General features: G+C 50.6%; 1 protein-coding gene across 3 annotated transcripts in view; it reads left to right on the forward strand.

Annotated features, from left to right (window-relative positions):
- The window catches only part of LOC135907201 (phospholipid-transporting ATPase ABCA3-like), a 314,412-nt gene that overhangs the window by 103,753 nt on the left and 197,492 nt on the right, over positions 1-13,167 (forward strand). For all 3 annotated transcript variants that reach the window (XM_070525182.1, XM_070525183.1, XM_070525184.1), the window contains exons 7-10: positions 61-252; positions 1,224-1,402; positions 3,301-3,429; positions 12,172-12,289. In XM_070525182.1, the coding sequence (XP_070381283.1) occupies positions 61-252; positions 1,224-1,402; positions 3,301-3,429; positions 12,172-12,289 (618 nt within the window). The remainder of the gene's footprint in view (positions 1-60; positions 253-1,223; positions 1,403-3,300; positions 3,430-12,171; positions 12,290-13,167) is intronic.

Genomic DNA, 13,167 nt, shown 5'->3' on the forward strand with positions numbered 1-13,167 from the left:
GTGTAACCATTGGCTTCGCGCTAATAGAAGTACGACAATTACTCATTGCATTGTTTACAGGTTGGATGGCGTTATTCATCGCTATTCTGTCAACATTTGTGGCTCCACCAATAATCTCAGACGTGGTGGGGCCTGTGCCATTGCCAAAGTATTTCATATGCTCAAAAACTGACAAGCTTCTCGCATCTCTTCTGCCGACCAGTGCCCTTTACTCTTTACTGAGGAATGTCTGCATCGCCCGAGACTATGAAGGTTTGTAGAGCCTGAGTTCTATGCTGTGAAAGTATTCGCAAAAAGCTATCGGTGAACCATTGGTTTCAATCTTCCTCCTAGTGCAATAGCCTCAGCACTGGAATTTTGACGACATGCACTCTGCTTTACTTTTAACTTTACTTTAGATTCACAATCTGTGTACTTTACATGTTATAGTCTGAGTCGCCACTCCCATTATGCCGCGTTAGGAATTGATGGTGTTTGTAAAAATTAAATAAGTAAGAAACTGAGCGAGGAATTACCGGCATTGTCAAAAACAAAAGAGTTCGCAACAAACTTTCCTCTCCATAAGGTTGGAAAAAAATTTTGCATTCCCGCTTATTTAAATAAAAGCTTCCGAGCTAAAGCTTCTTTTTAAATGGCCTGCCGCAGTGGCTTAGCGGCGTTGGGGTTGTGTTGCTAAGCAACAGGTCGCGGGATCGAATCCCGGCTGGGGTGGCCGCATCTCGATAGGGGAGAAATGCAAATGCGCCCGTGTCCCCTGCAGTGGGGGTGCGTTAAAGATCCCCTGGTGGTGAAAATTCATTCGGGGTCTCTAACTACTGTGTCCCTCATAATTAAATAGAGTTTTTGGCATGTAAAGCCCCAGAATTTCATTCAGTTCTTCCTACATGAAGTTAGTAGTCATATACGAATAATGAAAGTTTTGAATGCGTATGGAACAGCTTCCGCTATTCGATTCCTATTCGATTCGAGAATTTATTATTCGAAGTGTACGCATATTCACTCTTCCGTTCAAATGAGATAAGCAACAAATTTGTCGTAAAGTGACAGAGGTGGATATACGTCATAAAATATGTTACAGTGCTCATGAGCAGTGTAGAGAGAATAGCGCTCTTAAATAAAAAGGCCACATGCAGCAGAGGGATGCATTAAAGCATGAAACATTACCTGCGCGTCTGCACAGTTCGAAAAAGAGCTAATTATTTTTAAAACTTTGGATATTGCAGGAGGCGCATCATGGTCCCTCGTGACCAGGAGATTGCTCGGCAAAGATAACGTCACGATTGGGGAACTTTGGGCATTCATGGTTATCTGCGATGTTGTCATGGCGTTCTTGGCATGGTACCTCTCGAAAGTTCTTCCCTGGAGCACCGATAATCGACAAAGCCCGATGTTCTGCCTTATGGTACAGATCATTGCGTACTTTGACAATCATTTTAACGCACATCAAGATTCATTTCATTTTCTTTGAACAAATATGCGAAACTGTATCTAAGGCGACACAGCGAGGAAGCTGGAACGCAAAGTTTGTTTCGGAACCTGACAAAATATTATCTTTGAGGCGAGGATGCTGCCGCAGCGTCTTTCTGTTTCCAAATTACGTTCTGCGTTCAATAGATTACAATCTAAACTCAGTGACAATTACAAGCAAATGACACGCAGTCGTTCGCTTCAGATCGCTTCCAAAGCCGAGAAGAGCCATTCAAGTGAAAACTATGGGTAAACTAAGTTCCAGTGAATTTTCATGGGGAACATATTGTGATTATTGACTGCTGGGGATATGTTCCTTGGAGCACGTGTAGACGTGCCTTAAGTGCTTATATTTAAGACATATCTGCAAGGCTTGTGAAAGTGCGGTAAGGTTTAAAAGGAAGGCTAAGCCCGATCCCTCGTGTTTTCAATGCGTCCTGAATATCCCCGTTTCCATTTTTGACTCACGAAGCCAGCGACGCATATTTAGGAACGTGTGACTAATGCTGCCGCGTTGACATGACTACAGACCCTGCCGTCTGCCCACCATTGAAAAACGTTCATTAAATATTGCTGCAAAGTAAATTGAGGTGCCCGCTATTTATTAAGTTCCTAAGGTAAGGCTTTACTTAGTGCTCGTTTAGAAACGACCCGATTCCATTGGCTTCCAACAGCATTACACGTACTGATGTGAAACAATTAGGAATGTATTAATTAGGTTTTACTTAATGCGACCGGGTGGCAGGGAGATTGCAGGAGAAGGTCATAGTACGGAGAGACGAAAAGAAGGGGGGTTAACTGAGGGGCCCGATTTTTATTAGTCATATCATAAGAAGTCAACAAACACTGATAGCAAGCGCAACATAGGGGAAATTACTTGTGCTTAGTTAATTAAACAAAGAAACGGTAAATAAATAGAAATGAAAGCGAATGAAAAAACCACTTGCCGCACGTGGGGAACGATTCCACAACCTTTGCATCCACAACCATGCGACAACCATGCGACGGTTGTGGGACCCTTCCCCACCTGTGGCAAGTTGCTTTTTCATCCACTTTCGTTTCCATAAATTTATCATTTCTTCATTTCATTTATTAAGCACATGTAATTTCCCCTAAGTTGTCTTTGGTGTCAGTGCTTGTTGGCTTCTTATGATAGCTTGGAGAGAGTGTCAGAGAAAAATGAGGAAAATTGTTCTACAAGTTTAATATGGGCGTATAGGTTTCTAGAATGACAGAAGCAGGACACAGCTCGGAATTAGATTGCACACAATTCACCGCAGGTAATTTGACCTCGGTCAACTCTAATAATTGCTCAATTAGAATTGTCTGAAAAGTTTTGGCGAGACACCATGAGAAGAAAGGTCGTTTCGTTCTTATTCGAAAACAGGTTGCTTTGAATTATTCGGCCTCCTACCAGTGCCTTATTTTTCGCGCTTGACTTACGAAACGTTTTGACACATTAGAATTTCACCAGACTGCAGCACTAGTCCCCTATAGGACGACAGTGACGCTGGCACCCTGTCTTGCAGGGAAAGCAACTTGCGCCGTGCCTGGTCAGTTCACCCTTTTGACGATTTAACGAGCGCCCCTGAGGGTTGCGGCCTTTGGGCCACTGATCGAAGTCAACATGTTTAGCCACTATAACAGCTTATTGAACACTTTTACCGCGGTGATTTGCTCTTTTGGATCATTCATTCAAAAACTTGCGAACGCACGGTGGCCGAATTAAATTTAGCCGATTGTCTTTCTTTATATAATCTTCCATGTGGGTTACATTTATTTCTATTCGAAGTCGCATGAGCTATGTGTCTGTCGTGTGCTTCACGTTCACAGCCCAGCTATTGGAAAAGCGAAGGCGCTGTAGCCACAACCGAAAAAATGACGGTCAAGCAAGACGCCCAGCGATTTGAGGAAATGCCGCCTGGCAACAAGGCTGTAATCGCCACCGACAATCTGACCAAGGTAGGACATGAGTGGTGCAGGAGAAAGATTTCTTTCCAAGCAGGCTCGCAGTTTGTGATCTGCGCGCATTTGTCGTGAAAACTCTCCTACTCAGCGGAGACGTTGGGACTGACCCCGGGTCGCCAGGCGAACACCGCGAAAAATGGCAAACTGAATTACTTAAAGTCCCATGAACTCTTAATATACGAGACCTGACGCCCGTAATACCGGGGTAATGGATCTTCTTGGTGATTTAACGAAATCAAGACATGCTTGCCGATACTGCATTTGACCTAAGAGCTAGAATTACTGCAGTGGAATCGTCTGTTGAATCGTTTCGAGGCGTTGAAACCTCAGCAGATATCCAAAATCTAGTCTGGTAGGTAGTTTCAAAGGCTGTTTCGGATGTGATTACAAGCGCAGTCTCCGAGGCAGAGGCAAAGGCGGTTTCGACAACGGTCTCGGAGACTGCTGCGGCCGCAGTATCCGAACAGGTCTCTGTGGAAGCTTCCGCTGCTGTTTCGGAAGCGGTGCAAATCGAAAACGTGGCGCTGAATTCCCACCTTGACGATATCGAGGACAGATCGAGGCGTGATAACCTGCAATTCTACGGGGTCTCATTCCCCACGGAAGCATGGCGACAGTCCAAAGCCCACGTTTGTAATCTGTTGTCGCGGTATTTTGGCATGGATCTAAGGGACCATGCAGACTGTCGAGCGCACAAATTGGGATCCTTCGTAGCTAGTAAAACCCTTCTAATAAATGTAAAATTTCGTGCTTGAAGGTCAAAGAGAGCGTCCCGTCACAAGAAAGCTTAAACTAAGGAATGCTAGTGTCTATTTACGTGTAGACGTCTGTAGGGCTACACGTCAACCAAGAAAAGAATGCATACGCCATAGCTAGCGGCCATACATGTTCCCTTCCCGCTAAGAGGCTTATAATTACCAAGTGACCTATGCGTACTGCCTCGCCGCCGAACGTTTTTGCGAACTGGACTTGCCAGTGCACGAACACCTGAGACCACCCATACCTACCGAAATGAATGTGTGTATGACAGCAGCGCCATGACTGTATATAACTCTCGTCCGCATTCTTCATAACTATCTGAGGTTCAACCGAAAGGAAACAAAACATCTATGTTCTTTACAAATACCCTTACTATGTTAAATTTGCGTGCGATGCTATCGTCCATGATTGATTCTTGCTCAGCCGACGTTGTTATTTTCGCAGAAACTTGGTTATCGGCTGCGGTGAAAGGGATGTAAATATTCGATTGCGAAAAGACTTACAACACGTACAGGTATAATCGTGATGTTTGTTCGGGTGGCGGAGTTTAGATTGCTATTAGTAATGCATCAATTCCTCATACCATTCCAGTTGCTTCATGCTTGGAAATTGATTGTATCTGGGTGATTACGCCTAGTCGTGAAATGGTCTTGTGGCCTTGTTATCGACCCACATCGGCTCCTTCTTCTTTCTGTAGTGTGCTTCACGATGTTATTAGCCAGATAATTTTGAGATAGCCTAACATGCCATTATTTGTTTTGGGGCTATTTTAACTTTCATGTTTTATGGGCCAGTGATTCGATAACTGTTGAGTACAGCACGGCAGGGTGTACTGAATTTTCACATCTTTGTCATGAATTTAACCTCACACAGCTTGTTCATATGCCTTACACGTCTTAGCCCAGCAGTTGCGAACAACCTTGTTGTTAGCACTGCACGTGACCTTGCCTCGCCACAAACATAGTTGCCAGGTTTAAGCTATCACGCAATAACTTCATTTCACTCTGCGGGCGCATGTTTTAATTAAGAAAAGTTACAAAGTTACTCTAAATTACTTCAAAGCTCACTTTGATTCCATGACAAATGAGCTATATGCATTTTTGCCAGAACACTTCGCTAACTTTGCTGAACGAGCTGCTGATAACCGGAGTTTGTATACAAGCACAAGATTGCATATTTAATTGATTGTTATGTACCGAAAAAAAGAGTCCTTCAAACCTTCGCTCACCTTGGTTCAAAAGACTGCCATGGTTCAAAGCGGTTAAACCACATTTGTGGAGTGATAGCACGGTTTTACTTGATTTGGCAATGAACGCAGACGCCGTTCGGCGACATCAGCAACTGTCGCTTTACAATTGCACTACCAGACAACACACGGACGCTAATCGCCACGGCAGTAGCAGCGAGCGAAGGTACCTCCATGCTGCGTCTCGCTTCAACGCGAACTAAGCGTCGAAGCCACAGCGCATCCGAAGCTACCAGCACTCGGCGCACTTTCTCCACATCGCAGATCACTTTCAAGATATGGGCCCTGCCGCGGCGTACGTAGCTGCCGCGGTTGTGGCCGGCTAAGTCCCAGTTTGACCTTGGCTGAGCTTGACGGTCAGGTATACGGAGCCAAACGTTTTCTAGGTTTATACCCGGAGTAGTAGAGCAGTCGCTCTAATAACTTTTTAAAGCGCCTGCGCGGCAACAAAAAGCGGCTGTTTCGATGCACAGTGTTCGCAAATCATGCGCTTCGGTAGTCTGAGTACCGCCGCATGGATATCGATTACAACAAGGCAATTTCACAGGTCAAAGAAACATTGTTCGATAGAACACTGCCTTTGTTACTGCGGTCTAACCGACGAAAGTTTTGGAGTGCTTTTACTGGTACTAAAATTAAGGCACATTCAACTAAGCCTCTGCAATGCCCCTGTTCCTTACAATAAGTGCAGCACTGTTTTCAATAACACATTTGCGTCGTTTTCCCAGCAGATGGTACCTCACGGACCACTGGCATTGAAAAGAGACAGGCAACTCTGTCTCAGCGCCAAAAGATTACAATCAAGTGAATAGTTCTCTTTATCAGACTTTTGAACGTCGCTATTGGAAACGACAAATAAAATTTCCGCGTACTAGAAGTTAGAGCTTGAGTGATAGCGTGAAGAAACATTTGGAAGAACCCGGAAGCAATTTTTTTTAAAATTTGTTTGGCCAGTAACTAGCCTATGCACTGCTGTCCTGCACTGAGGGTGGGGAGCCAAACACCTCATTTTCTTAAGTTTTCACTGGTTGCCCGCATGATCTCGTTCTCTTCTCGCAACGTGCCGGATAACGGCTCTGGCTTTTGGGTCAGGGTCACTTGAAGGTCACCGACAACGGGAACTAAAAGCATTTCGTGTTAAAAAAAAGAAAACAAACTGCATACCGAGGGAAGAATATTTAAGAGGCAGGAACGTTCCCCAGCTGCCGTTCTGTCTTTGTGAAATGACATCGTGTCAGCCTCCACTGAAAAGCACATTTCGAGGAGCCTATACTCGCGGATATCTACTGGGGGCGAAGCTTCTGCGCATGTGTTACCACGCCAAGTAGTCCGGCAGCGTTTGGCAGTGCTTTTCGTTGCTCGGAACAGACGCTGAATTGACGCTGCTTCCACGTGAGACGGTCTTCCGTTTTCTCAGACGCTGAAGGAAGAAGCCTCAAAATAAGTAAACCTTCACGCTCAATGGTGTGTTCTGTCTTATTTAACTGTTGATGATAACGTATTCATGTTTCTCTTCCTCAGGCTAAAATCATCATCATCATCATCATCATCATCATCATCATCAGCAGCAGCAGCAGCAGCAGCAGCAGCAGCAGCAGCAGCAGCAGCAGCAGCAGCAGCAGCAGCAGCAGCAGCAGCAGCAGCAGCAGCAGCAGCAGCAGCAGCAGCAGCAGCAGCAGCAGCAGCAGCAGCAGCAGCAGCAGCAGCAGCAGCAGCAGCAGCAGCAGCAGCAGCAGCAGCAGCAGCAGCAGCAGCAGCAGCAGCAGCAGCAGCAGCAGCAGCAGCAGCAGCAGCAGCAGCAGCAGCAGCAGCAGCAGCAGCAGCAGCAGCAGCAGCAGCAGCAGCAGCAGCAGCAGCAGCAGCAGCAGCAGCAGCAGCAGCAGCAGCAGCAGCAGCAGCAGCAGCAGCAGCAGCAGCAGCAGCAGCAGCAGCAGCAGCAGCAGCAGCAGCAGCAGCAGCAGCAGCAGCAGCAGCAGCAGCAGCAGCAGCAGCAGCAGCAGCAGCAGCAGCAGCAGCAGCAGCAGCAGCAGCAGCAGCAGCAGCAGCAGCAGCAGCAGCAGCAGCAGCAGCAGCAGCAGCAGCAGCAGCAGCAGCAGCAGCAGCAGCAGCAGCAGCAGCAGCAGCAGCAGCAGCAGCAGCAGCAGCAGCAGCAGCAGCAGCAGCAGCAGCAGCAGCAGCAGCAGCAGCAGCAGCAGCAGCAGCAGCAGCAGCAGCAGCAGCAGCAGCAGCAGCAGCAGCAGCAGCAGCAGCAGCAGCAGCAGCAGCAGCAGCAGCAGCAGCAGCAGCAGCAGCAGCAGCAGCAGCAGCAGCAGCAGCAGCAGCAGCAGCAGCAGCAGCAGCAGCAGCAGCAGCAGCAGCAGCAGCAGCAGCAGCAGCAGCAGCAGCAGCAGCAGCAGCAGCAGCAGCAGCAGCAGCAGCAGCAGCAGCAGCAGCAGCAGCAGCAGCAGCAGCAGCAGCAGCAGCAGCAGCAGCAGCAGCAGCAGCAGCAGCAGCAGCAGCAGCAGCAGCAGCAGCAGCAGCAGCAGCAGCAGCAGCAGCAGCAGCAGCAGCAGCAGCAGCAGCAGCAGCAGCAGCAGCAGCAGCAGCAGCAGCAGCAGCAGCAGCAGCAGCAGCAGCAGCAGCAGCAGCAGCAGCAGCAGCAGCAGCAGCAGCAGCAGCAGCAGCAGCAGCAGCAGCAGCAGCAGCAGCAGCAGCAGCAGCAGCAGCAGCAGCAGCAGCAGCAGCAGCAGCAGCAGCAGCAGCAGCAGCAGCAGCAGCAGCAGCAGCAGCAGCAGCAGCAGCAGCAGCAGCAGCAGCAGCAGCAGCAGCAGCAGCAGCAGCAGCAGCAGCAGCAGCAGCAGCAGCAGCAGCAGCAGCAGCAGCAGCAGCAGCAGCAGCAGCAGCAGCAGCAGCAGCAGCAGCAGCAGCAGCAGCAGCAGCAGCAGCAGCAGCAGCAGCAGCAGCAGCAGCAGCAGCAGCAGCAGCAGCAGCAGCAGCAGCAGCAGCAGCAGCAGCAGCAGCAGCAGCAGCAGCAGCAGCAGCAGCAGCAGCAGCAGCAGCAGCAGCAGCAGCAGCAGCAGCAGCAGCAGCAGCAGCAGCAGCAGCAGCAGCAGCAGCAGCAGCAGCAGCAGCAGCAGCAGCAGCAGCAGCAGCAGCAGCAGCAGCAGCAGCAGCAGCAGCAGCAGCAGCAGCAGCAGCAGCAGCAGCAGCAGCAGCAGCAGCAGCAGCAGCAGCAGCAGCAGCAGCAGCAGCAGCAGCAGCAGCAGCAGCAGCAGCAGCAGCAGCAGCAGCAGCAGCAGCAGCAGCAGCAGCAGCAGCAGCAGCAGCAGCAGCAGCAGCAGCAGCAGCAGCAGCAGCAGCAGCAGCAGCAGCAGCAGCAGCAGCAGCAGCAGCAGCAGCAGCAGCAGCAGCAGCAGCAGCAGCAGCAGCAGCAGCAGCAGCAGCAGCAGCAGCAGCAGCAGCAGCAGCAGCAGCAGCAGCAGCAGCAGCAGCAGCAGCAGCAGCAGCAGCAGCAGCAGCAGCAGCAGCAGCAGCAGCAGCAGCAGCAGCAGCAGCAGCAGCAGCAGCAGCAGCAGCAGCAGCAGCAGCAGCAGCAGCAGCAGCAGCAGCAGCAGCAGCAGCAGCAGCAGCAGCAGCAGCAGCAGCAGCAGCAGCAGCAGCAGCAGCAGCAGCAGCAGCAGCAGCAGCAGCAGCAGCAGCAGCAGCAGCAGCAGCAGCAGCAGCAGCAGCAGCAGCAGCAGCAGCAGCAGCAGCAGCAGCAGCAGCAGCAGCAGCAGCAGCAGCAGCAGCAGCAGCAGCAGCAGCAGCAGCAGCAGCAGCAGCAGCAGCAGCAGCAGCAGCAGCAGCAGCAGCAGCAGCAGCAGCAGCAGCAGCAGCAGCAGCAGCAGCAGCAGCAGCAGCAGCAGCAGCAGCAGCAGCAGCAGCAGCAGCAGCAGCAGCAGCAGCAGCAGCAGCAGCAGCAGCAGCAGCAGCAGCAGCAGCAGCAGCAGCAGCAGCAGCAGCAGCAGCAGCAGCAGCAGCAGCAGCAGCAGCAGCAGCAGCAGCAGCAGCAGCAGCAGCAGCAGCAGCAGCAGCAGCAGCAGCAGCAGCAGCAGCAGCAGCAGCAGCAGCAGCAGCAGCAGCAGCAGCAGCAGCAGCAGCAGCAGCAGCAGCAGCAGCAGCAGCAGCAGCAGCAGCAGCAGCAGCAGCAGCAGCAGCAGCAGCAGCAGCAGCAGCAGCAGCAGCAGCAGCAGCAGCAGCAGCAGCAGCAGCAGCAGCAGCAGCAGCAGCAGCAGCAGCAGCAGCAGCAGCAGCAGCAGCAGCAGCAGCAGCAGCAGCAGCAGCAGCAGCAGCAGCAGCAGCAGCAGCAGCAGCAGCAGCAGCAGCAGCAGCAGCAGCAGCAGCAGCAGCAGCAGCAGCAGCAGCAGCAGCAGCAGCAGCAGCAGCAGCAGCAGCAGCAGCAGCAGCAGCAGCAGCAGCAGCAGCAGCAGCAGCAGCAGCAGCAGCAGCAGCAGCAGCAGCAGCAGCAGCAGCAGCAGCAGCAGCAGCAGCAGCAGCAGCAGCAGCAGCAGCAGCAGCAGCAGCAGCAGCAGCAGCAGCAGCAGCAGCAGCAGCAGCAGCAGCAGCAGCAGCAGCAGCAGCAGCAGCAGCAGCAGCAGCAGCAGCAGCAGCAGCAGCAGCAGCAGCAGCAGCAGCAGCAGCAGCAGCAGCAGCAGCAGCAGCAGCAGCAGCAGCAGCAGCAGCAGCAGCAGCAGCAGCAGCAGCAGCAGCAGCAGCAGCAGCAGCAGCAGCAGCAGCAGCAGCAGCAGCAGCAGCAGCAGCAGCAGCAGCAGCAGCAGCAGCAGCAGCAGCAGCAGCAGCAGCAGCAGCAGCAGCAGCAGCAGCAGCAGCAGCAGCAGCAGCAGCAGCAGCAGCAGCAGCAGCCGCCGCCGCCGCCGCCGCCGCCGCCGCCGCCGCCGCCGCCTGGTTACGCCCACTGCAGGGCAAAGGCCTCTCCCATACTTCTCCAACTACCCCGGTCATGTACTAATTGCGGCCATGTTGTCCCTGCAAACTTCTTAATCTCATCCGCCCACCTAACTTTCTGCCGCCCCCTGCTACGCTTCCCTTCCCTTGGAATCCAGTCTGTAACCCTTAATGACCATCGGTAATCTTCCTTCCTCATTACATGTCCGGCCCATGCTCATTTCTTTTTCTTGATTTCAACTAAGATGTCATTTACCCGCGTTTGTTTCCTCACCCAATCTGCTCTTTTCTTATTCCTTAAATTTACACCCATGATTCTTCTTTCCATAGCTCGTTGCGTCGTCCTCAATTTCAGCAGAACCCTTTTCGTAAGCCTCCAGGTTTCTGCCCCATACGTGAGTACTGGTAAGACACAGCTGTCATACACTTTTCTCTTGTGGGATCGCGGCAACCTGCTGTTCATGATTTGAGAATGCCTGCCAAACGCCCCCCAGTCCATTCTTATTCTTCTGGTTATTTCAGTCTCATGATCCGGATCCGTGTAACTACCTTCCCTAAATATATGTATTCCCTTACCACTTCCAGTGCCTCGCTACCCATCGTAAACTGCTGTTCTCTTCCGAGACTGTTAAACATTAATTTAGTTTTCTGCAGATTAATTTTCAGACCCACCCTTCTGCTTTTCCTCTCCAGGTCAGTGAGCATGCGGTGCAATTGGTCCCCTGAGTTACTAAGCAAGGCGATATCATCAGCGAATCTCAAGTTGCTAACGTATTCTCCATCGACTTTTATCCCCAATTCTTCCCACTCCAGGTCTCTGAATACCTCCTGTAAACACGCTGTGAATAGCATTGGAGAGATCGTATCTCCCTGTCTGACGCCTTTCTTTATAGGGATTGTGTTGCTTTCATTATGGAGGACTACGGTGGCCGTGGAGCCGCTATAGATATCCTCCAGTATTTTCTCATATGGCTCATCTACACCCTGATTCCGTAATGCCTCCATGACTGCTGAGGTTTCGACTGAATCAAACGCTTTTTCGTAATCAATGAAGGCTATATATAAGGGTTGGTTATATTCTGCACATTTCTCTATCACCTGATTGATAGTGTGAATATGGTCCATTGTTGAGTAGCCTTTAGGGAATCCTGCCTGGTCCTTTGGTTGACAGAAGTCTAAGGTGTTGCTGATTCTATTTGCGATTACCTTAGTAAATACTTTGTAGGCAACGGACAGTATGCTGATCGGTCTATAACTTTTCAAGTCTTTGGCGTCCCCTTTCTTATGGATTAGGATTATGTTAGCGTTCTTCCAAGATTCCGGTACGTTCGAGGTCATGAGGCCTTGTGTATATAGGGTGGCCAGTCTTTCTAGAACAATGTTCCCACCATCCTTCAACACATCTGCTTTTACCTGATCCTCCCTAGCTGCCTTCCCTCTTTGCATCGCTCCCAAGGTGTTCTTTACTTCTTCCGCCGTTACTGGTGGGATTTCAAGTTCCTCTAGACTATTCTCTCTCACATTCTCGTCGTATGTGTTACTGGTACTGTATAAATCTCTATAGAACTCCTCAGCCACTTGAACTATCTCATCGTTATTAGTAACTTTATTGCCGGCTTTGTCTTTTAACGCATACATCTGATCCTTGCCTATTCCTAGCATGGATTAAAACGCGGGACTACTTTGAGAATCGCTGTCAGCAGTGCACGCTTTGCCTTCGTAGCTTTCCTTTCATAGCCACAGAAAGTTGTCTGCGAGTTCAGTATGAAAAAATTGAAGCTTTCGTTTGGTTGCTGCCCTTTCAACAGGTTTATGGTTACAAGCCAGCACTGAATGGCGCTAATTTGAAAGTGTACGAGACGAGAATCACAGTGCTTCTTGGCCACAACGGAGCTGGCAAGACTACTTTGATGAGCATCCTGACAGGTAAGCTGCGGAACTCTCCCTACTAGCTCCGAAATAAGAAAAGCTGAAATACATTACTGTCTACAACACTGGCCATAGGCGTAAAATAACGTAGTTCAATGCACCCCCTTGCTTCCCCCCCCCCCCCCAAAAAAAAAGAAAGCAGCCTGCAGCACAACCCGCTTGGTGCACCTGCGTGGCACAGAAGTTCTCTCGCTTGTCTTTGCAGTGCCACCTTCGGTCGTATCAATACGATAAGCTCTGCTTCCTTTCTCATTGCTTCTCTAGAACATGCATGCCAGCGTTCGTTCATTAAAGCATACGTATGTAGCCTCGCAAATACCGGATGTCCCTGCCGCTACCGGATGCACCAAGTCAAGGAATTTCCATGCATCTTAATTAGCCTGTGGGGCTTTATGGCACCTTCCGTGAATTTGCCCAAATCTGATTTCACACGCATGCTCGTTCAACATATTGTCACGTGGTAGTGACGTTAAAGAACACAGTAGCAATACTGTGAAAGACAAAACTAGCTTTTATTTGGCGAACCTGTGCCCACAAAACAGGCTACACCTAAAGCGCAACGATAGCGGCGAACACAGTCGGCGATCGTCGAAAATCTGATCAGGGGGTTAAGCGCGTCGGCTTTTATAGAGCAGTCATCGAATGTTCCAGACTAATCGCTCGGACCCGCGTGCCTTCCAAAAAGTTCTACACCATTCGCGTTACGCGATGAAATCAGATAACACAAGGTTTCGGCGACAACAGACAGCCGGATAGAAGTATCGATAACTTTCCAGAAACTTCTAATACATACAGGCGCGTCCCACGCTGTGCGATTACATTTGTTAGGCTGCGAAACGTGGTTGCGCGATAAAGATAAGTACACTTGTCAATAC

Source organism: Dermacentor albipictus, chromosome 9, assembly GCF_038994185.2.
Source record: "Dermacentor albipictus isolate Rhodes 1998 colony chromosome 9, USDA_Dalb.pri_finalv2, whole genome shotgun sequence".
Lineage (NCBI taxonomy): Eukaryota > Metazoa > Arthropoda > Arachnida > Ixodida > Ixodidae > Dermacentor > Dermacentor albipictus.